The 22,806-nt window shown below is 49.6% G+C and overlaps 1 protein-coding gene across 1 annotated transcript in view; it reads right to left on the bottom strand.

Moving 5' to 3' along the window:
- LOC139048655 (uncharacterized) overlaps positions 1–20,761 on the bottom strand; it is a 117,461-nt gene extending 96,700 nt beyond the window's left edge. The window contains exons 1-2 of the mRNA XM_070523137.1: positions 20,396–20,761; positions 6,397–6,511 (exon numbers count right to left, since the gene is read on the bottom strand). Of these exons, the coding sequence (XP_070379238.1) occupies positions 6,397–6,511; positions 20,396–20,471 (191 nt within the window). The 5' untranslated portion in view covers positions 20,472–20,761. The remainder of the gene's footprint in view (positions 1–6,396; positions 6,512–20,395) is intronic.
- Between the last annotated feature and the right edge of the window lie 2,045 nt (positions 20,762–22,806).

The raw sequence follows: 22,806 nt of genomic DNA, 5'->3' as shown, positions 1-22,806 counted from the left end.
CCTCAGTGCGTCGGTCCTTTCTGTTCTCATCCTCCTTCTGCCACGCGTTCACCCCATGGATCATTTGAAGCATCCTCTTGGTCAGTTGCACAGTCAACGTCCGATTTTTCGGACTCCCTAGGGGCCGCAAAAACATCTGAAAAACCGGGCAGTCCGAAAAAAATTGTATGCGTGTCTTTAACTGCCCTTAAAGGGACCCTGAAACGATTTTGGCGATTTTCTACAAACGTACTGAGTCGTTAGAGTAGGTTCTTCTGATCATTAATTGATGCATCTAAGTGCTCTGCGTAAAGCGTGTAATTTATTATAAGGTTTTAAAAATACCCATCGCTGCCGATCGCAGCGCACTGCTCGGCGCAATTTTAAGCCGCCCCTACCCATATGATGCAAATAACCCATATTACGTCACATGGGCGAGCTATCTGATTGGCTGACCAGGGCGCGTGGTCGAATATTTTTCCAACTTTATGGTGAACAAATGATGCTCGCAATAGTTGGAATGTTAGTTACTTTGTTTTTGTAAAAAGAAAATAACTTAAAGGGAATACACAAGAATAGTTTTTTTGTACACTTAAGCACTTCCGGCACACAGCAAGTGTCGTCTGCTTGTGTTACAACGTACTCCATTTTGAAGAGGGCTGCGCGGTCAGAGTCGGTCTCAGTCTTTTCGCGAGCACTATGATTCGACTTTGTTGCCTTGTGGACTGCAAACCTAGCGACCTGCAAACCGCGAGTCCAGTATTAGGGAAACGCAAGCGCAAGGGGACAGGGTCTGGCCGCTTGACTGTGCCGGGATGAGCCACGAGATGAGCAGAAGGGCAAATGTGAACGGTCTGCACGGTGCAGCCACCTGGTGGCACAGAGCTCAACCATACACAGTAGCAGCAACGAAGTGTATTCTTTGCTGCTGGTGTGTATTTTTCGCAGGAGTGTAATGATCAACACGTTGATTTATAAATGTTTAAAATGCTTTACACTTGGTTAGAGCAATATTAGCGCTTTGTTTGACTGGTTAAGCGCTGCGTCAGCAAGTGTCTGGACCGTGCAGACCGATCAGGCTGCTCACGTACGTCTACGCTAAAGTTCCTTCATCAGCTTGAGTTTATGCCTCCAGTAATTTGCCGAAATGACCAGCTTGCCTGTTTTTAGCGGAGTACCGGACACGTTCGGCGCTACGACAGAATGCTCGCAACGCACGCTGCTTCGATAGCTCTCGGTCGACGGCCAAGCGGCTAGCGGAGAGGTCTCGCGCGGGAGAGGGCGTGCTCCTAAACAACCGGAAGTGAGCGATGTGACGTCGCATCGTGACGCTGAACCAGTGAAGGCGGAGCTTAGCGCCGCTCGCTCGGCGAGCGAGTTGAGGAGGAAAAGCATAGCTAGGGAGGAGGGTAACTTCTAATCGCTGGCAGCTCCATTAATACGTAACGCTTCACTTAAATTGTGGTGCGAATGTTCTACTTAAGCTGTACCCTACGCGCCTACAACATTTGTCCGAACCGTTTCAGGGGCCCTTTAATTAAGGGATAAAATTGTCACAGACACGTCCGAAAAAGCTCTTACGGCCTGCCAGTAAACTTATTAGGCATATCGGTGCTCGTACTGTGACAGGAGACGGTGGTGCACGCGTGTATAATTAATACATACTATGTCCCGTGACAACTGCCCCTTCCCACGCTTGTTATTCTTCACCGCATAACATTGCTGTAACGAGGCAAAGCTAACTTTCGGAGACTGGCATTACGCAACGCACTGTGCTCTGCGAGCTTCGAAGCCAATCGTGAGCATTACAAAGGCAGAGTCTGCGCCATAGCTGACAGCGGCGAATTCTTTCAATGAAAAACATGGCACATAGCGAACGTAGAAGCAGCTAGGCCTAACGTTGTCGCGGTGGTGGCTACATGCTGCCAGCGGATCTGCGTGCGAGAGTGCCGGCTAGAGGCGGCGAGATAATCAAAATGGCGGCGGTGGAGGAGCAGGAGGAAAAAGCTTTATTTTGCAAAGGAATTTGGGACCTCTCAGGCCCCCTGGGTGGTGGCTTTGATCAATGCCATTTCAAGGCAACATACATTGGCTGTACGGATTACGTGGTGGTGCCGCAAAGCCGTGCGAATTATCAGGTATGTCGGAAAAATCGGGCGTCTGGAAAATCGGTTGTTAGCTACTCTGGCAATACCTCGTGCCGATGACACGGCGTCAATGGCGATTCGTTGCGATTCCTGTTACTATAGAGCCAGCATTACCACGACTTTCGTTCATTTTCAATAAAGTTACTCGCACTTTTCTTACCCCGCGCACTTAGCACTTGTTCTTTCCCGCCACATACCCGACACCCAAGTGTCGCTTTTGCCCTGTCCCCATAGCAGATCTCTCCCATATCATGTGGCAATGCCCCATCAAAACTCGCCCCGGCAAGCTCAAACCATTAATTAGTAGCGAGGAGCTGTGGGAGACTGCCCTGCGCAGCTCCGATCCCACCCAGGACCGAGTACTGATCGAGGTGGGCTGAGGAGGTAGCGGAGGCCTACCACGACTGGTAGACGGACTTCTAACCACATAATGTGGTGATGGACGCCTGCTGGGACTGGACTACTTAGACCTCCCTCTCTCACTCCCGGCTCCTCCCCTTTCTTAAAAGGGGAATAAAGTTCATTCATTCATTCATTCATACAGCTAATTTTCCCTGATACAAGCACAAATTCCCTGAGTTTTCCCTGAGTATTTCCAGACTATTCAAATTCCCTGAGAATCGCCGGTTTTCCCGGTTGGTAGACAGCCTGGGTCCATAATGACGGTAGCGAGCAAATGCCAAGTAGACGTCGAGCAGACGCTGTAGCGCAGACGAACATTTGTAAAGGCATTCGGGCGCATTATTTGTTAAACAGGTTGCAAGTTAACCGGAGAGAAAGCGCACAGGTAAAGCGAAGCCCTGTTGTCGCATGCATGTAAACGCAGCTTATGGTTACGGCATCAAAAAAATTTTTTTGGTTGCGTCAATCCGCCAACCATGGAGCACGTGACAGGATGGCAAGCAGACGCTGAGCAGACGACGCGGTGCGGATGAGTCACGGAGGAAGGAAACTAAGGCCCTGACGTCACTCTTTGTGAAGCAAAAGTGAAGCCGGAAGTTGGCGTTGCTCATGGCGATGCTCCGCCTTTTGTGCCACCCTCCTCTCTTGTTTACATCTTTCGTGAAACCACGCCGCGCTGCGCGTGGTATCGCGCGCTCCGCGCGCGCGCTCGCGCAACATCCGGCAGAGCACGGTGAAGGTATAGTGCCTAGAATATACTGGCTAGTGTGCCGTCCGCGGCCTCTCGGGTGGCACCAAATGCAATGAATGCCGGCGGCTGCCACTAGGGGCGCTGCAGTGCAGGTGGGTGCCGCGGCACCATCCGGTCTTCGTAGCCCGCCGTGTTTCCACAGCATTGGCAAGCGGGCTGCTGCGCTTTTTGTTTTTATTAAGCTGTAGCAGCAGCACAGTTCAAATGTGGGCAGCTGATTTATAAATCAGGGTTAGTTTTTATTACAACAGGCTTCTCTAGCGCTTGTCGCTTGCGTGAAAAGCGTGTGCTAGCTCAGCTGGGCTTCGAGCGGGAACCTGATGTGTTTCTATGCTGGCGAAGAGAAAACGTAATTTCTAAGGCAAATGCCTTGACCTGCATGTTCCAAGGCCATGTTGCGAGGTACAGAACATATCACACGATCCAAGGAAGGCCAGAAACGAACCAAAGCATGTCCAGCCGTGTATAGGAGATGCTAAATGATTAGCAAATTTAATTATTCATTATAGTGGTTGGATTAAGGGGGATAAGGCTGAATTAGAGGGATTAAGGTGTATTAATTAAGGAGGATTAGAGTGAATTAGAGTAGGCTTCACAAGGCGTGTCCTTAGCTGTCGCCTTCGTGTCTCTTCGGCGACAGCTAAGGACACTTGTTTTTTATTCTAGCCGTGATGGCAGCGTAGTTTTTTTAAGGGTAAGTTTTAGGTTGCATTTTTCATTCTAATAAAGTAAAGGAATTCTAAGGTTACGTTACTGTTCTATTGATGTTATATTAATGCATAACCGTTGAAAACCGCTGTAGCAAATCATCTTTTGAAGTGACATGAATTTCGCTGTACTTTCTTTTTATTTTATTTGATTCTATTTCTGCCTATTATCTTATTGTTGTCCTCATAGGTTTGAATGTTTTTGATTGTTTGACCTATCTCCTAATAATGCCCATTGGGCCACAAGGATAGGATAATAAGTAATAAAATTTGCCTGTGAAATGGACTGCACGCGGTGTTCTGTGTACTATACATTTTTTAATACCTGGTACACACGCGCAGATTTCTTTTTATGTCTGATATAAGTGAACGAAAATGGGAAACATATCTTTAATTTAAGCGTAACAAATATTTTATTCTCGCGTAACAACAGTCAAACGCGGGCATATAAGACAGGCCTAGATGAGATAATGCACACATACATGAAGAAGATAGATCTAGTGGCAGTGACGCAGTTTAAAGAGCTTCTGTCGTTGCCTTTGCGCTTCCCTCTCTTTGTTGATGCCTTTAAAAAAAACGAAACCTCAAGAAAACAGAACTTCACAAGTGTTGTCAAAGCTGGTTTTTCATGCTCTGGGCAACCTAGTTGGGGAAAGGCTAGTGTCTGCAGCTGACCTGAAAAATCAGCTAGACTCACTACATCTAACTTGTTTTTGCTAAAGAACACAGTAAAAGCATCTTCCACGGCCTTCACAGCGGTTGACAAGGTCACTAAGATAGACAAGGCCTCCATTGTCAAAATGCGTATTGCAATAGTAAAGCAGCGTCGGCACTAGCTTCAGCTTACGCAAAGGAAGCCTGCACACTGTGGTCAAGAAATTTGGGCAGTGATCTTTCGTGCATCATAACAGTATAGTAGATCAAAGCACTACTGCTCCTTTTTTCTTGTTTTTTTTTCCCCTGGTACTCACGAAAAGTAAGGTGCATGCTTAGGATACTCAGGAAATATCGTGGGTATAGCGTAGGGTTTCAGGCGTGGTTTATCGCGGGGAATCTCGTGGACAACGCCGTTCACGGTGATAGAGAACGCGCGTCGAACTAAGCTGTTTTCAAAATGTTTTTCACAAAACACAGCAGTTGGTACCGGCCTTCTGTCCGCTCTCCTGACCATTCTTGCCCATTCTGCTGCCGCTTCGTACCAGTGGTGGAGTGAACAAGGATACACGCCCTTTGTTCGAGCGGTAACCGCTTCGACACAACGGCACAAAGCAGCTCCTCTCCTTGCAGTCTCTACGGCATTTTTTCACCGCCGCCGCATAGTTCTTGTAATGACAGGCACACGAACACAGCAGCGACGCACTCACCCTTTGACAACACCAAGAACAAACATGCAACGCTGTAATAACACTGAAAACGCCAACATAGATACCGACGCAACAGCTGCGAAACTGATATGCGAAGCAGACGACACGCGCAGTCTGCACCCACCCGTGTGGCAGCGACCTCTGTCGGCCACCGTGGGCATTCATTGCAGGCGGCGCCACGCTCCTCCATTGAAAAGAGCGGATGCACGGCACACTAGCCAGTATATTCTAGGCACTATAGTGAAGGTAACACAGCGCAACAAGACACGGTGACTAACGCAAACCCGCCCACACAGCGCCTTTGCCACGGCACGAAACCTACTAGAGCAACACGTGTGAGCGCACAAAATCAGAACAACGCCGCCATTGTGGCCCAAAAGGCGTGGCCATACAGCAAAAAAATAAAAAAGCAGCAAAAAATGAGAACCTACTACGTCATTTCCGCCACACTTTTCTCCTAGCGCGCGGAGGGGGTAGGGCCTCTCCTTAGTTTCCTTCCTCCGTGGGATGAGTACACTTCGAGGGGCATTCGGCCTTCCTATTGGCTGAGAATTCGCGTAGCTTCCACAGTGCTGCGACCAGCTTGTGAGATGGAGTATATTGCTTTACTGATCATTGCCGAAAAAACGGACGATTGCGTGCACATTTTACTCCCTGTCACTGCTGACGTCTTTGTCAAGGTCGGCGAGAGCGGCATCGTCCTCCAGGTCACCAAGGCTCTTATTGGGCAGACAGCAGTTCAGACGCGTCCGTGACACAGCTCCATAACGGCAGGCATCGCGGTGGAGCCTATATAGTTAGTGGTTCGGCTTCCGGCAGCTTGAAACGCCAGAAAAAAAATTAAAGCAATACATTCGTGTCACGAACTCGAATATAACACGAGGGGCGTTCTTACAGGCCGCCAATTCCGAAAAAAAAAAGACGAAAACTGTGGTTATATTTGTGGAAACGGGGCACATACAGCTGCTAGCGGATGGAGGACCGCGCGCCCACTGCTTTGCATCCGCCACCAACTGCACGCGAGAGATTCTGCGGGACGCACTCACAAGTTCGGGTCAGCGCCAGCCTGCAGCAGGTAGGGGACGGCGCTGACGGGTCCATCGGTGATGGCCACGAACAGCGCCGAGTTGCCGCTAGGGTCCACCGCGTCCACGGGGGTGCCTGCATGCGTCAGGGATACAGTATGTATAGTCACATCCATTTTATACTTAGAAGAAAAAAAGCCTCTGGTACAGTTGACGGCTGTGCTTCTGCGGCACAACTTCAGGGACGGATATTGCGCTGTGCCGTAGAGAGGCTATTATAGCACAAGAGCTTCCTGCTGAAATATTTGATGTACTATGGATTAGTGTTCGTGTTTTTGGCGTCTCAAGTGAATACCGAGAAAGACAAGTGCTCCTCTTTATAACAACTGAAATTTATGCCGGATAAGCGTGCACTTGTACGGAACACGCGCATGATTTGTGTGTGCAAAGGGCCTCACTTACAGCAATGACAAGACTGCCGAATGACAACACGGTGTTAATGACAACACGTGCAATGTTTGATGGAAATGTCACTGATAATTTCTGATCCTACATTCTTTTTGTTCATTCAATATGTCTCGACGCAATTACGACTATTTGGGGTTTTTAACAGGCGCAAGAGTGTTGCAGCACACAAGCTCTTCTCAGGGCGCTTACTCGAGTGGCATTACTCGTTCATCTTCGTCGTATCCGTATAGCTTTACGAAATGGCAGCATACAGTTTGAAAGACCCGTCAGTGCTGCATTTTGCTTCCAAATGTCCGAGTGCAGTGAAACCCGAATATCGAGAAAACTTCAGCTGATCATGCAACAAGATATAGTCTTGTACATAGATGAGTATATAGATCTGGCAATAACCGACCTTAATTTTTTTTCCTTGGCAAATTGAATGGGAGTTGATTACTCTGGAATAATTCTGAAATAATCGAAATTATTTTAGCCTTATGTTGATTACGATTTAGGAACTAATTTCTAATTACTCCGAAAATAAAAGTATGGCATAGCAGTTACCAGTTTATGTCTAAAATTCTAAAGTTTCTAAAAAGAATCTAGTGAAGTTTCATTTCGTGAGCTACGCGCTGGCGTACGGTTGCTGTTCCGGTGTTTGTAAGCCGTGCCGTCTTGCGCGACATACCCGCCTAACCCGTTATTCGGCAGCGTCGTGGGCACACGCCTTTCGCCGGTCCCGTTCAGCCCGCGCCGGGTGCTGGCCGACGACTTCGGGGTCGGTCGACGCGCGCTGGGCCGCTTGCGTCCCTCTCGCTCGTCGATCGCCAGACGAACCCGGCATATCGCGCACAGAGCCCGTAGCAACTGCCGCAGGAGGCCACAACCCAGTGCGCCGCCGTAACCCTTTCGTTTACAGCTTGGCCCCGGCGCTGTGTCCACGAAAACCCTCGCACCGCGTCACGCCGACGGCTGCCCCCGGCACAGGGCGTTTCACACAACATTCTGAGCGTGCACGTTTCACGTTTGCCAATTTTAGTCCGAATCCAGCACCATAAAACATCAACCGCCAAAGCACACGTGGGTGTCCGTTTAAGAGAACGATGGCTTGGTGTCACATTCAAACAGGCAAACAGAACAGGAAAGGAACAAGCAGCCCGTCGCAGACCTCAGAAGCCCCAGTGCTTTCCATCATGCACGCGACCAGTCTGGGCGGCTGAGCAGATATGGCATCCTGTTGCCGAGCACGAGGGTGCGGGTTCGACTGCCACCTAGTGGCCGCCCTCTTTCAGGGCGAACGGGAAAACCTAGTCCCGAGGGCGCAGGTTAGCCAGCTGGTGAAAATAATCTCCAGTCCCACGCTGGTTTTGGAAGGTCAAGCGTCACCAACCATTGCTTTCTACCGCAGGGTAACGACGAGCTCCAGGTATACCTTTAGGCAGAGCTACTGGAATGGATTTGCAAGGCATTCTCTTATTAACTGAGCTATTCACGTCACGATGCACACAGCACAGCCTACGTTACTACAGATGAGAAATTTCCGCTCCTTCTCGCGAGCGACAATATCCGCATGTATCTGGGTATATGGATATGCCACGCCTTGGTATATTACTTGCGCTTAATGCAGGTTATATTGCCACACCATTCTATCACTAAAACTGCTCTTACATTCTTGATAAAGTTATTCCTCAGAATTTTGAGAATAACAGCCCACAGACAGATTGCATGAAAGATAACACCGATAGCGCACGGCTTTTATATTAAATCTTCCCAAACTAAAATATTCAACGTGCGAAATAATAACAGAAACCTGAACATAATGTATTTTGAGCAGCTGTGCACTACCTCCGCGATCCAGCCACGCAATAGGCCCCGTTTCTGCCAGGAAGCTCGTCTTCGTGCATAGCGTTTGCCGCCAGCGTTTCCCGGTAAACGTTACGGTTACAGTGACGCTGCCGGCAAGCGTGAGAAGCAGCCATGCATCTTTGAAGCTACCGCGTTCCACTTTTAAAGGCGAAGCTTAAACGTCCTCAATCTTTTTGCGGGATGGCTTGAGCAACACCCCTGTCAAGCGGGCAAGTTACGTGCACTTAGGGGGAGGGCACTTCGGGACCTTGAGTAAAATACTTCAGGCTACGCCGTTCTAAACAGAGCGCACTCACACTAAAAAAAAAAAAAGGCGACAGACTAAAATCACGTTTCTAGAAGATGCAGATTAAAATAAAAAACCTAAAAAGCAATTGCTTTAGCTGTGTTATAAATAAAAAACAATTTTAATCTGTATTCACTCAACAAAGAACGAAAATATTTTTACCATGAGAGCGTTACAAGTCAAGGCCGGCCAAGACGAATGCCTAGCCATACCAGAACAAGATGATGGTGTGCGACGAGGAGGCATTTGATCCTGCTACAACAGAATATCAGCGAGTTCTGTTTTTATTTTTCTTTTGTTAAAGGGCCCCTCACTAGGTCTGGCCATTTTGAGCTGACAAGCGCAGCGCATACAATGCGCGCTAACGATCGTGTTAGCATAGAATTGCATCGCTACGCGCCGCGAAAAGGCCTGAAATTTCAATCCGAACGCCGTTTCCCTCTTCACTCGCGGCGAATCCGCCAGGAGGGGGACAGTGACGTAGTCGGGCTCCTGCGCCTACGTAATCGTGTCCGCAGAGTGACGTCGCTCGTGGTGACACGCGACTTCGAGAATTATTCAAGACAATATCTGTCATCTGTGCAATCAATCTGTTGCTTGAATTGACGAATTGAAGTTTAGAGAAATAATAAAACACAAACAGAATGTCCGCGTGTTTTTTTGTTTTACTTCGCACCGAAGCAAGAGATGTATTTCCTCTGCGTCTGCTTGTTCCCACGGTCGTGCGGTCACGTGCGCAAGTACCGAAACTATGCCATTTTCTACCGTGTTCCAGCGCGTGATCATGCCCTGAGAACAGCTTGTTCTGCCTCAGTATTCGTGCAGCATTGAATTACACCGCTAGTCATGGTTCCTTGTGCACAGCGCGCAAAATCATGGCGCCGAAAAAAAAGCGAGGAAAAAAAGATGAAGGCGGGGCCTGTGACATATGGGTCATGCGATCCTCGAGGTCTGGTATGGGAGGACGCAGGGAAGGAATTTCGCTTGCGAAGGCTTGACGGGGCGAGTAGAGACGTGGGGACGTCTTGATTGGCAGTGGAGCCCGCCTGCTAAAATCATGGGTTCGCGGCACTGAAATATTTCTATCTCGGCTATTAATGAGCCGATTTTAAAAATTTTTGCGGCAGAATTAAGGCTCCCTAGAGGACACGAAACAACTTCCAGTGTATAACCAAAATTTGCTATGGGGCCTGGTGAGGGGCCCTCTAAAAGCTGTTCAACAGCTGGAGTGAACGTCTAGATGTGTCCTTTTTCTATGCATTATATTTTGTACTGTTGAAACAGCTGGCGGCCAGGCTACGTATACTCGACCAGCAAAGTGCGTTCCGCGAACGCACTCCGACCGGAGTGCACTCTTCTGCGAGTACACTCCGCTTGCGACGTTTAGATTTGGGAGAGTGCACTTAAAACCGAGTGCACTCTCCGAAAGTGCACTTAACTTGCCCGCTTGACAGTGGTATGAGCTCCCCTGCGTGAGGTACGAGGAACAATAGCCCGCACCTCCAGACCGTATGTCCCGATGCAGAGACGGTGAAAGAAAGATACCGACTATTACGATACTAGTCCTCATGCGAATTTTGAGCGCAGCTCTACCCGTGTTTTCATTTCGCGATATACTGGCCGGCGCAGACAATTTTCCTCGTGCAACACGTTGCAAACGAAGTGTGTCGCTACTGCCGCGCCAAGCTGGAGATCGCGAGAGGCAGCGCGTGGGTGAATCGTGGGGACGCGATTCACGGCAGCAGCCGCCGCAGAAGGACCTCCGCGCGACTGGTCGGCTCGTGCGTATTCGCGGGCTTCTTTCACGCTTGGAAAAACACTTTTATGCAGCGCGTATTGAGCAGCAGAAAGCTGTATCGGGGGTTTTTCCCGTTGCTCTACAATTTTCTCACTGACACTTTTCGTCTAGTTATTTCAAAATTTGATTAATGAATTAATAATAGTTATGTAATCACGGGGAATGCAAAAAATTATCTTTATCTCCAAGCGACGGCAGACATTACCTTGGTTCTGTCCAGCTGCGTGGCATTTGCATACTTTTACACCTTGGCGCACGATAGTTGGGACACCCTATATATCGGTCTGTACGGCCAAGGCTGAGCAATCTTTTGTACTACGTGTACGCTGAGCGCGTAACTTCAATCAAATAGCGAGTTCGGGACAAGCGCCCACCAGCACCACTGCCTCGCACTCGTGTGCACACTTACACTTTAACGACGCGCGTTCATACTGTTACGTTGCGGAAATCGAGGGACCACACGTGAAGATGTGTTTACAATATTCGCGAGAAAGGCAACGATACATGAACGTGATAGCTGCCGAGAACGATCTCATCTTGGCACGTCAAATCGTGATCTTCTGTCTTTGCCTTCACTATTTGTCGCGCTGTAACGTATAACGCCCGAGGCGCCGTCTCGGCGATAACTATAATGGAGTGGAACTCGCGGCAGTCAGGCTCGAGCCTGGACACATGCGCAACGTCCGTGGAGACACGCGAGTCCAGCGGAGCGATCTCGTAGTTCACATCGCCAGGCTGACGCAATATCGTGTAGGGCCCTGTGTGAAGAGGCAGCAGCTTTTCAGACAAGCCGACGCGGCGCCACGGTGTCGTCCATAGGAAGACAACGAAGCCACGGAAAAAAAATCGAGTGAAAGAGCGGTTCCACCGAGATCGCTGATCAAACGACGGAAACAGGAGCACAGACCGACAAAGCTTCTCACGCCTGCGGTGAAGACGGAACAGGAAAGCTCTGGAGAGCACGAATCTCGTCCGGGTCAGGTCGAACGCCAGCGGGACTGTCGAGATGGCCAAGAACTGTAATTTAAGGAAGTACAAAGCACCACTTGGAATGAGTTCAACTGCAGGCCCGCGCGCCGAGAAACGGCAAGAATGATCGACAGACACGTTAGATGACTCGCAAAAGCTGGTGAAAAGACTGTCACATCGCCTGGCTAACACAGACATGTAGATCATTTATAGCGTGTTACGTCTCAAAACAGCAACGGACATTCCTTGGATGCTTCCCACGGGGCAGCCTTTTCATTGGAACCCGCCCAGACGGCTACAGGGCCCGACATAGACTGTGACGCGAAAAACACACTTCGAGGCGACAACAGCCGCCGCCCTCCATGGAAGCGGTAACTACCACGAAGGCCACTCTCCTGACCCTGACAAGCTGACTGTCACGAAAAGCCCACTAATTGATGCATGGGGCCAACGTCTAAGACTTCAACGGGAACTGCGCCGACTCGAGGTTCCCAAACTACCACGCGATTGCCTCGTGTGCAAGGGCGTGACGTCGTGGGTGGGATTTGGCGACCGATCCGACGATTGTGATTGGCAGAGACACATTCGTCAGACTGCCTAGTCTAGTCACCTAGGGAAATAAACTGCCTTAAACGCGCGCACCTATGGTGCAGTGGTGTGTCCTGACGTCTGCTGACATGGGCGTCCTAATGTCCTGTGCTCAGACATGTAGTGAGCTCAGACATTTGAAGTGCTCCTACATGGGGTAGGCTTCCATATGTGGGACCAGTGTATATAATGAATAATAACCCATTTTCCTTTCGCTCCTATCCCCGGACGTATACTCATCCCTGTACAGGGAGGATTCCTGGCCTAAACGCTACGCCGATCCGCAACAAGCCACTAACTAAGGAGTCCATCATTCTTTCAAGCTTGCCGGGGCATTACAAAGGCCGAACATCATAACCTTGAAACGGTAGATGCCGCCATCTGTTACGAAGGCGGTTTTCTCACGGTCAATGCAATCTACAGATATTTGCAACAGAGGTATATCGCGAGAAGTGCATGGCTCCGTGCAGGCAGCCCAAGGCGTCATAAATACGCGGCGAGAGGTAGACATCCTTGCGCGTGACTTTATTGAGGTGTCGGTATAGTTGATACAAAAGCGCCAGGCGCTGTCCTTCTTGAATCGATAGGACAGCAGAGGACGCCCAGACTGGAGGGTGGCTCAACGACGCCTTTAAACAGACAGTATTATTGACTTAACGTGCCACTTGTCGCTGAGCTTGTGAAACACGGTACGGACGGCGGCATATGGGATTGGCGTCTCCGGCGTAAATATGATGGGTGACCACCGACGTCTGGGCTAAAGGGCGGCCGTCAAGGCGAAAATTTCCGGCGAAAAGTGTCACGGCAAGTTTCCAAGAGACGGCGGATGTCTACAGCTTGGGCAGGAAAGAGGTTAGGCGCTACAAAGTTCTTGCTAATGTCTCTTACTAAGTTTGTCTGCGACTATAGAGCCGGTGAATCGAAAGAGCCTGTGGAGGGCGACGAAATTACGGCGTCAAGTGCCGATATCTCGCAATCGTTGGCAGGCGAGATGTCGGCCAAATACATATCCTCTGGAACAGCTAAAATTAAGAGGGAGCGAGGTCTCATTGCGTGTCAGAGTGAACATGGTACGGCGAACAGTCAAACTCCTTTCAAGCAGTATATTAGCCGTGAGACATAGTACATGCACTTCGCCAGGAACAGAGGGGAAACACCGGAGTGACGTGCGTAGTTGCTTCAGGCGACAGGCGGATGTCCTCGAGAGAGCATAACACCGTGGTTGTGCGATCGGCGGACTATGGCAACCGTGGGGCAGTTCAAGCTGAATGACACTAGACGCCCAGCGAAAAGAAGGTTTAACGGGGCGACAAAGTCTAAGCCGAGTATAAAGCCGATGAACGACCAATTGCGTCGCCGCAATTGGTCGCCCATCACGGATATGTGCGCGCCAGTGTCAATGAGTGTTGGGACACTGATACCATCGACTGAAATGTCCATGAAGTTCTGTTTGGTGGCAAAAGCGATCAGAGGACTTCGCGGTCGAGTCGTCCACGCAGCGTCGCCTCTGGGAGCTGCATCGCTTAGCTTTGCGGAGACGGGCGTCGGGGACGGTGGTGAACGGAACTACGCTGTGGCTGTTCAAGTGGAGGAGGGCTCTGTTCTGGGCGATAACTTGCATGCGAGTGCCGGCCGCAGAGGGGAGGAGACAGAACGGTTATAACAATGGCGAGCAACATGACATACACGCCGGCCGGCAATACAGATTGCCCCATCGTCTGCGGTTCGCCACTTAATTGTATTTCGGTAGTGTGCAGGATGCCACTGATCAGTGGAAGGACAAGGATCACTAGAAAGCTGTGAAGCGGCAACAGCACATACGGAACCAACTCCAAGGTTACCAAGTTCATGGCGAGTAGAAATCGCCTGCAGATATGGTACTGTAGCCAAGTTGTTCGGCTCACTGGGAGGAGAAAGAAGATGCAGGAGACATGGCTTCAAGTTCTCGCCGCGTTGTCCGCGTCAGGTCATCTGATGATGATGGTCGCTGCACTCTTAGCCTGTCATCACAAGAGGACGTCGCAGCTGTGTTCGGTGGACGCGCGAACGGCGTTGCAATACGGCGGCTCTTGGCCTGCTCAAAGCGCTGCAGCAGTCTTTTATGGTATCCTGTACTGTCTCGCAATTTCTACAGACGAGCAGGTTGAAAACACCGTCAGCGATACCCTTCAGTATGCACCCAAGCTGGTCAGATGCTGCCATATCGCTTTCGTGGCCAGCACCTCCTGGATGTAAGAGAGGTACGACTCTTTGGACGCGGATCCTACAGTTCTTTCACAGCGGCGCCCTGCCGCCTGGCGGGACGGCCAAGCAAGTCCGTAAGCTTCTGCCTGCACGTGTCCCAGACGTTAAGCTCTTCTCTATGGTTACCCTGCCACACCTTCGCCATGCCTTTTAAATACAGCACCAAGTTTGCCAATTGGCACGGTAGAGATTTCTTTCACCGCAGTCGGTTCTTTAAGGTAGTCAATACACACCGATTCAGGAATGAAAATACGAAGCGTACACTCCGTGTCGCACACACACAAACAATGTTTTATATGAATTCACCGACATATAACTGGCAGCAAAGACTAATATGGACCGCTGCTAAGTATGTAGTCTCTAACTAGTCTGCAAACTACAGAATTAGGTCATCAATGTTTACACATCACGATGTGATTACGATTACGAGGATTACGAGGAGAAGGCGTTTAATTCAGTCCAAACCTCAGCAGTCACGGAGGCATTACGGAATCAGGGTGTAGACGAGCCGTATGTAAAATTACTGGAATATATCTATAACGACTCCACAGCCACCGTAGTCCTCCATAAAGAAAGCAACAAGATCCCGATAAAGAAGGGCGTCAGGCAGGGAGATACGTTCTCTCCAGTGCTATTCACAGCGTGTTTACAGGATATATTAAGAGACCTGGATTGGGAAGAATTGGGGATAACAGTTAATGGAGAATACCTTAGCAACTTGCGATTCGCTGGTGATCTTGCCTTGCTTAATAACTCAGGGGACCAATTGCAATGCATGCTCACTGACCTGGAGAGGCAAAGCAGAAGGGTGGGTCTAAAAATTAATCTGCGGAAAACTAATGTTTAACAGTCTCGGAAGAGAACAACTGTTGACGACAGGTAGCGAGGCGCTGGAAGTGGTAAGGGAATACATCTACTTAGGGCAGGTAGTGACCGCGGATCCGGATCGGATCATGAGACGGAAATAATCAGAAGAATAAGAACGGGCTGGGGTGCGTTTGGCAGGCATTCTATGATCATGAACAGCAGGTCGCCATTATTGCTCAAGAGAAAAGTGTATAATAGCTGTGTCTTACCAGTAATCACCTACGGGGCAGAAACCTGGAGGCTTGCGAAAAGGGTTCTACTTAAATTGAGGACGACGCAACGAGCTATGGAGAGAAGAATGATGGGTGTAACGTTAAGGATAAGAAAACAGAAGATTGGGTAGGGAACAAACTCGAGTTATTGACATCTTAGTTGAAATCAAGAAAAAGAAATGGGCACGAGCAGGACACGTAATGAGGAGGGAAGATAACCGATGGTCATTAAGGGTTACGGACTGGATTCCAAGGGAAGGGAAGCGTAGCAGGGGGCGGCAGAAAGTTAGGTTGGCACAAGAGATTAAGAAGTTTGCAGGGACGACATGGCCACAATTAGTGCATGACCGGGGTAGTTGGAGAGGTATGGGAGGGGTCCTTGCCCTGCAGTGGGCGTAACCAGGCTGATCATGACGACGTGATTTGGAGCGGGGCGTCGGGCGAGGTCACGGGCGCAATGGTGCAGAGTACGAGTGCAGTGCTGCTGAGGTACCCTAGATGGAGTGGGGAGGCTTGACGACCTGGCACGACGGAGCATGAGCGTAAGCCAGGAGGGAAGGCCGGGAACATAGAAGCTGTAGTCGGTAGTGGACGCCCCGCAGACAAACACCAGGCATAGGCAGGAACCCGTGCCCATGGTCCGACAGGCTACCGTTGCTGCCTTCTCGCCTCGGCTTCCCCCTTTACAATGGCGCCAGTTCCGCGCCAATTGGCTCAGGGGCAATTCTCCGGCTGCCCACTGCCCGATCATGCTCGCGCCTTCATGGTCATCGTCTTCGGCCTCTTGTAACACAGCACGTGCACCCGATGACGCCAATACAATCGTTGGGTCCCATTCGTTCTGGGCACTCACGCGCGGCGATCGCCTTCCACGTCGAGGTGGTCGGCGCCCCAAACATTGCCGGCTCAGGATCCGGGACAACCGTCGGGGTTGTAGGCGTTGACATGGGCCGACCCGTTTCGGCCGTCACGCGGAGCTGCGTTGTTGTCTTTCGCGGGTACCCCGCACCTCCACCAATTTGTTACGTTGCGGAAATCGGGGTATCACAGGTAAATATGTGTTTACAACATTTACAAGAAAGGCAACGATACACAAACGAGGTGGCTGGCGAGACCGATTTCACCTCGACACGTCAAGTCGTCGTCTTCTGTATTTGGCGCCACTCTCGGTTGCGCCGCAACAATATTCACGAGCATTCGCGGATGCTCAAATTTATTCGCACTCACAGGGTGTCTACCAAGTTGACATTTCCAAATTCCGTGAGTTTTCCAGGTTTTCCCTGAGTGCCTGTGCGAAATTCCCTGAGTGATGCAGAATATGTTTTATGTCAAGACGGGCTGGAACCATATCGCCCGATGCTCTCACTCTTTCGTAAGCATAAGAATTTTTTTTTAAAAGAACCGACTTAATCCAATTTGAATACTAAGGAGTAGTGTTTATGTTATTCAAAAAAAAAATGAACAGAAGGGAGGGGTTAGTAAAATGCACAGCAAATAAAATGTCTTCGAAAGAAATTGCAAATCGAGTAAGACATTCTCAAATACAAATAAAAAGGAGATGCATACAGAAGCAAATATTTTCGAATATGAGCTACTTATACCAACTGATAGCCAGCTCAGTGGTATGAGGCCCGAATTTTGTCATAATTGAGTCTCTCTCAACAGCTCGTATGTCAACCTCAACTGTCCTGACATACAGCCCGCGCATGACGCCTCAGTGTTGTGTTTCACTGCTTTAAAGAGTTTATTTTGGTTTGTATGAGGGACACCTGCATCTCGGCGTCAGCCAAGAGTGTTTTTAGAGCTCAGGCTCCTTCAAAGAAGCACTCGCATACTACATTCCCCGTTCATTCCTCAATGCGTTGGTCCTTTCTGTTCTCATGCTCCTTCTGTCGCGCGTTCGCCCCACGGACCATTTGAAGCACACTCATGGTCAGTTTAGAGTCAACGTCCAATTTTTCGGACTCTCTAGGGTCCGCGAAAACTTCCGAAAAGTCAGGCAGTCCGAAAAAATAAATGCATGTCTTTTACTGCTCTTAAGGGCTCAAATCGACACAGGCACGTCTGGAAAAGCTCTGAATGCCTGTCAGTACACTTATTAGGCATAGCGGGGCTCCTACTGTGACAGGAGAGGGCGGGTGCATGCGTGTAAAATTAAGGAATACATACTGTGTCCCGTGACAATTGCCCCTTCCTACGCTTGTTAAGCTTCACCGCAATACTTTTGCTAATGCTTCACCGCGTCACACATCTGTACTGAGACAAAACTAACTTTCAGGAACCAGCATTATGGAATGCGTCGTGCTTTCCGAGCTTCGAAACCAAAATTATTGCTGACAGCGGAGAAATGAAGAAACACGGCACCGAACGGCAAGCAAACGTCGAAGCAGCTAGGCGAAGCGTTGCCGCAGTGGTGGCTATGGCTGCCAGCGGATCGGCGTGCGATAGCGCCGGTTCGAGGCGGCGAGGTAATCAAAATGGCAGTGGTGGTGGCTTTGATTAATGCCGTTTCGAACCTGCGGTCATGCAGAACGTCCGGAAAATCGGATGCCAAAGAGTTCTTGCGTCCGAAATTTCAGACGTTCTGATACATTGACTCTATGGGGTACGTGGTGATGCCGCGTAGCCGTCCAAATTATCGGGAATCCGGAAAGTCGGTCGTTGACTCTACACTGGCAACTCCTCCAGCTGACGACAGGGCGTCAATGACGATTCGTTATAATTCCTGCCTGTTACTCGAGCCAGCATTCCCGCGACTTTCGACCCTTTCGATAAAACTACAGCTAATTTTCCCTGATGGAGGCACAAATTCCCTGAGTTTTCCCTGAGTTTTTCCATACTAAAAATCCCTGAGAATTCCCGGTTTTCCCGGTTGATAGACACCCTGCACTCAATCAAGTTCGTACTCACGTCCACTCTCGTTCACTGGCAACTAACCCGTTTTCATATTCGCGTCAGCACGCACTCCCCGGTACTCAGAGTGACAAGTACGCCAACTCAGAGTGACAAGTACTCACGCTCACGTATACTCGCCGGCACTCACTCACCTTCGGCGACTGGTACTCGCACCTACTCGCCCGCCCCTACCAGCATGCGTTCCTACGCCAACTCACTCTCCCCTGCACGCACTCGCTTTCCTAAAGTAGGCCCACTCGCCGACAGCCTCGCGCTCACTCGCGCCCATTCACGCCCTTCGGCACTCGAATCACAATCGCGATGTTTAAATGAGTGCGAGGGAATGCGAGACTGCAGACGTGCATGTGCCGGCCTATGCGGAGCAGCTGGCGCATTTCCAGGCAGACACTACACGGGCCTGCCAGCGATCGGCGCTTTCATGCTTTGCAGGCGACACTGCGCCCATTGTTCACGACGGCTATCAGCCGGCTGGCCCGCATAAACACCGTCTTCCTTAACACTGCAGTGCCGGCCAACCGGCAAGTCGGACCGCGCCAGCCAATCCTTCGTCTTGACCAACCTCTCCATGCGGGGCCAAGCATTTTCACAGCTGAAGTGCATGGACAGGAGTTTCCGAGCTGCGGCAGTCGTGTGCAGGCGCCTGGATTTTGACTCACTTCAGTTGCACAAAAATTCTCAAATTGTTTATCAGATTACTGCACTAACTATAATTTCCACAAGCACACGTTTCACGAATCCGAGCACCTTACATTCTGCAGGCATTTTAAAATTTAAGGAGAAACTTTCCAACGGAGAACTTTCCAACGGAGACATTATATTAGTGGTCATTATACAAGCGGGCGAGACAGGCAGAATTAAGGAAGCAGTAAAGCTACAAAGATACGATTGCGGCGGCTAATTCGACGCAATCGCGATGAACGGTACAGACCAGTACGAAAATCAACTCTAGGACAACGATCAACAAGAGACGAGGAGAACGTAAACACGCGTTTCCTGTTTACTGAACTCAGAATCACTCATGCACAAATGAACGCACCGACTGAACCAATCGAACACGCATGCGTAGCGGCCTCAGCCGTAAGGCGCACACCCGAGGCCCCACAGACGCTGTGACAGGCACAAGCGCGCTCGCCGTACACGTCTCCACGAGCCGCCGCAGAGGTGGGCCAGGCGGACACGTAATATTGCGACAAGCTACTGAGCTGCGACTATAGCTCAATTTGGCACCAAACGTACCACGCACTGTGATTAGCATGCCACAAACTGTGACAAAACGCGACCACGTTATGACACTACAGCGCTGCCGCAACCACTTGAAACGAATGAATGACCGGCGCTAGCAACCCCATTCACACGACGAACGAGCTCGCGCGCACGGAAATAGGTACTTGACATCGAAGTAAAGCGTCAACCATCGTCGAAAAACACTACAGCTCCACGTCCCATGCGTATGACCGTTACACACAAAACAGCGGCGTTTCAGCACGCAGCCATCGCCTACACTTGTTAAGGCGAGGCATGGCACTAATAACTACGTTAATAACAAGTCTGAAGCGTTACCTACAAGAGTCAACGCAATGCTGCTGCGGCAGGACGGGTTCCCTTTTTCGAATAAGCCCGCTCACCATGATTAAACATTGTGACCGCGTTCGTCTGCACACTTATCACAGAATGCACTGAAGTGAAAACGAAACACAAAGAGGCTGGTAGCTACAACGCCATAGCCCAACAAGAGGCATTGCCTTAAGCACGACGGATAGCTTATCGCAAGAAGACGCCGAACGTGGCCGATCGAGCGAGAACACGCCGACAGCAAACCGCGCTTACCTTCGGCGACGAGCCGAGCGATGAGCCGGCATCTGTCGTGGCGCACTGCGTCGTGAAGCTTCGTGCTGCCGGCCATAGTCTACAGAAGCGCGCACCCGCGAAGTAGTTACGGAACAGAAGACTGCCCAACGCCTCGAAGAACACGGGACACAAAGAGGCTCCCTCGGCGTTCGTTCTCGGTGGCTTCTTCTTTCTACCGTCAACGTGGAAGAGAGAGTTGCGCGCGGAGCGCACCAACGCCACGTTGATTCTGCGCTAACGTGTGGAGAGGGAAACGACTCGGGCTAACCGTGGGCCGCGCTCATTGGCGGCGGCTGCTTCACACGTCAAATTCAAAGCTACCGGCCTACCGAGCCGCACAACGGACGCTGCGGCTGCCGTAGAAAGGGCGCAGTAGTTTATTCGTTAACGCGCGTTCTTGTCTTGTGTCCCAGACAGTGGCGCGTACCCACTATGGGGGATTGGCCAAGAAGCAGGCGGTTTTCCGTATGGTTAGCAGTAGAGACAAACTAGATTTGTATAGTGGAGCGTGGGACGATAGTACTGTAATTTAGAAGTTTAATTAATTATTGTTAGGAATTCCGATAAAGTAAGTAAACGTGAAGAAATGAAATAATATAAATTATGGGTAATTTTAGAAATTCAGCAAGGTACTCTTTTTGTGTCTGATAAAATTGTAAACTGCCAGAAAAGCATCCCTGTGGCTGGATCCCAGTGAAGTAGCCCCAAAAGAAAGAATGGTTGGCGAGGTTAGCGAAATGCTAAGTTTAGTAAATGAGTATTCTAATAGTTTTCTTTGTCTTAGAAAGCGGCGGCACGAGAGAAAGTAATGTTCGATACTTTCAGGCTCACTGCAAAAAGAACATAGAGGGGACACTGCGAGACCAGACCTGTGTAAGTAAAAATTTAGAGGAGGTATGCGACCTCTCAATTTTGTAAAGGAAACTTCCAATTGCCTTGAAGGACACCAATTAGTATTCCATGGGAAGCCAAGATGGTGGAAATCAGAAGAGGGTGTTAGCATGGATATTGCAGAGTTTTGAGATATAGCGAAGTTTCTGTACCTAGCCGCGGTGACATAAGCCGATGTCGGCAAAACAGATATGATAGGGCCGTTCAGGGAAGCTCGTGCGAGAGAATCAGCCATTTCATTCAAATGCAACCCATGATGTCCGGGTACCCAAAGCAAACGTACTTTTCGTAAGTACGGAGGTACCATCGAACGAAATGTTCTTTGAATTGCTGAACTTAAAGATGCAGTTAGTGCTGTGCATACAGATAGCGAGTCGGTCACAATAACAGCTAATGGGTCATTTTGGGGCAGTTTTCGTAATGCTAGTATTAGCGCTAATAATTCTGCCTGAAATATAGGTGTGAAGTCGGGAAGGCGAAGGGAGTAAGACCACTGAAGAGATTCAGAGAAGATTCCCACTCCTGCCTTCTCATTGCACACAGAAGCGTCCGTAGCTATTACATTGTCAGTGGTTAGCTGGTGTAGGTGGCCGTTTAAGATATTAATTAAATCTCGCCTTGGTAATAGCTTAGCATGATTTGGAAATATGTTATCGAATTGAATTTTGAGGTCTGGTAAGGCATCATTTGAATGGTAAACATGGTGTAGGGACACATCCAATTTTTGTAACTGTTCTTGTACGAATATTACCTGAGGACTGTGGAATCTCGACCACGATACTTGGAAAAACTCAGACGGTTCAGTGATAAATATATATTGCGTACGCCTTTTGAAATAATCATAAATTTCTAAAAATGTCTGTACCGTAAGTATGAGGAATCTGCAATCTAGGGTGGGTATATGAGCTTCCTGATAAAGAACAACGTTGGCAACAAATCTAGGTAGCCCAAGGCATGACCGTAGAGCTTCTCTTTCTAAAAGTACCTTAGGTTTAATTTTGTAGGCCGGGCCACCGAAAATATTACGCAGCCGAATTCTTTCTGTTGCCGTAGCTCGTCACCTTCCTTGTCTTCGAGCGTACTGCGCTGTGCCAAAAACGTGATTTTATGAGAGCTAGGTGATGTAACGTAGCCATTAATTTCGATCGATAATTTTGCTTTCTCGTCAACCACCACTCGCGAGCGGCTGATCCTAGTGATAATTGGGCCCTTCGCATCATTGACGAAGCGCAACATGGCAAAGTTTATAATTGCTACTTTATGAACGTTAACCCCGCCAAGCTGAATCCAAATGGATTAAGATTTTTTTGCGGGACGCGTAACAGGCTGACGCCGAGTAGGCGTTGCCAATCCAAGAAAACGAGACGTTGTTGGAGGAGTACGGTATAACGGGACTCAGAAGCCCGCGTGCAGTTTACGTGGGGGTGGATGTGCGAATACGCAGTCGGCTCGGCAGTGGCGTAGCTAGGTCGTCTGGCACCCGGGGCCCTTAACTCTCC

The sequence above is a fragment of the Dermacentor albipictus genome, chromosome 8 (genome assembly GCF_038994185.2).
Source record: "Dermacentor albipictus isolate Rhodes 1998 colony chromosome 8, USDA_Dalb.pri_finalv2, whole genome shotgun sequence".
NCBI classification, from domain to species: Eukaryota; Metazoa; Arthropoda; class Arachnida; order Ixodida; family Ixodidae; genus Dermacentor; species Dermacentor albipictus.
This window is presented reverse-complemented; position numbering and strand designations above follow the sequence as displayed.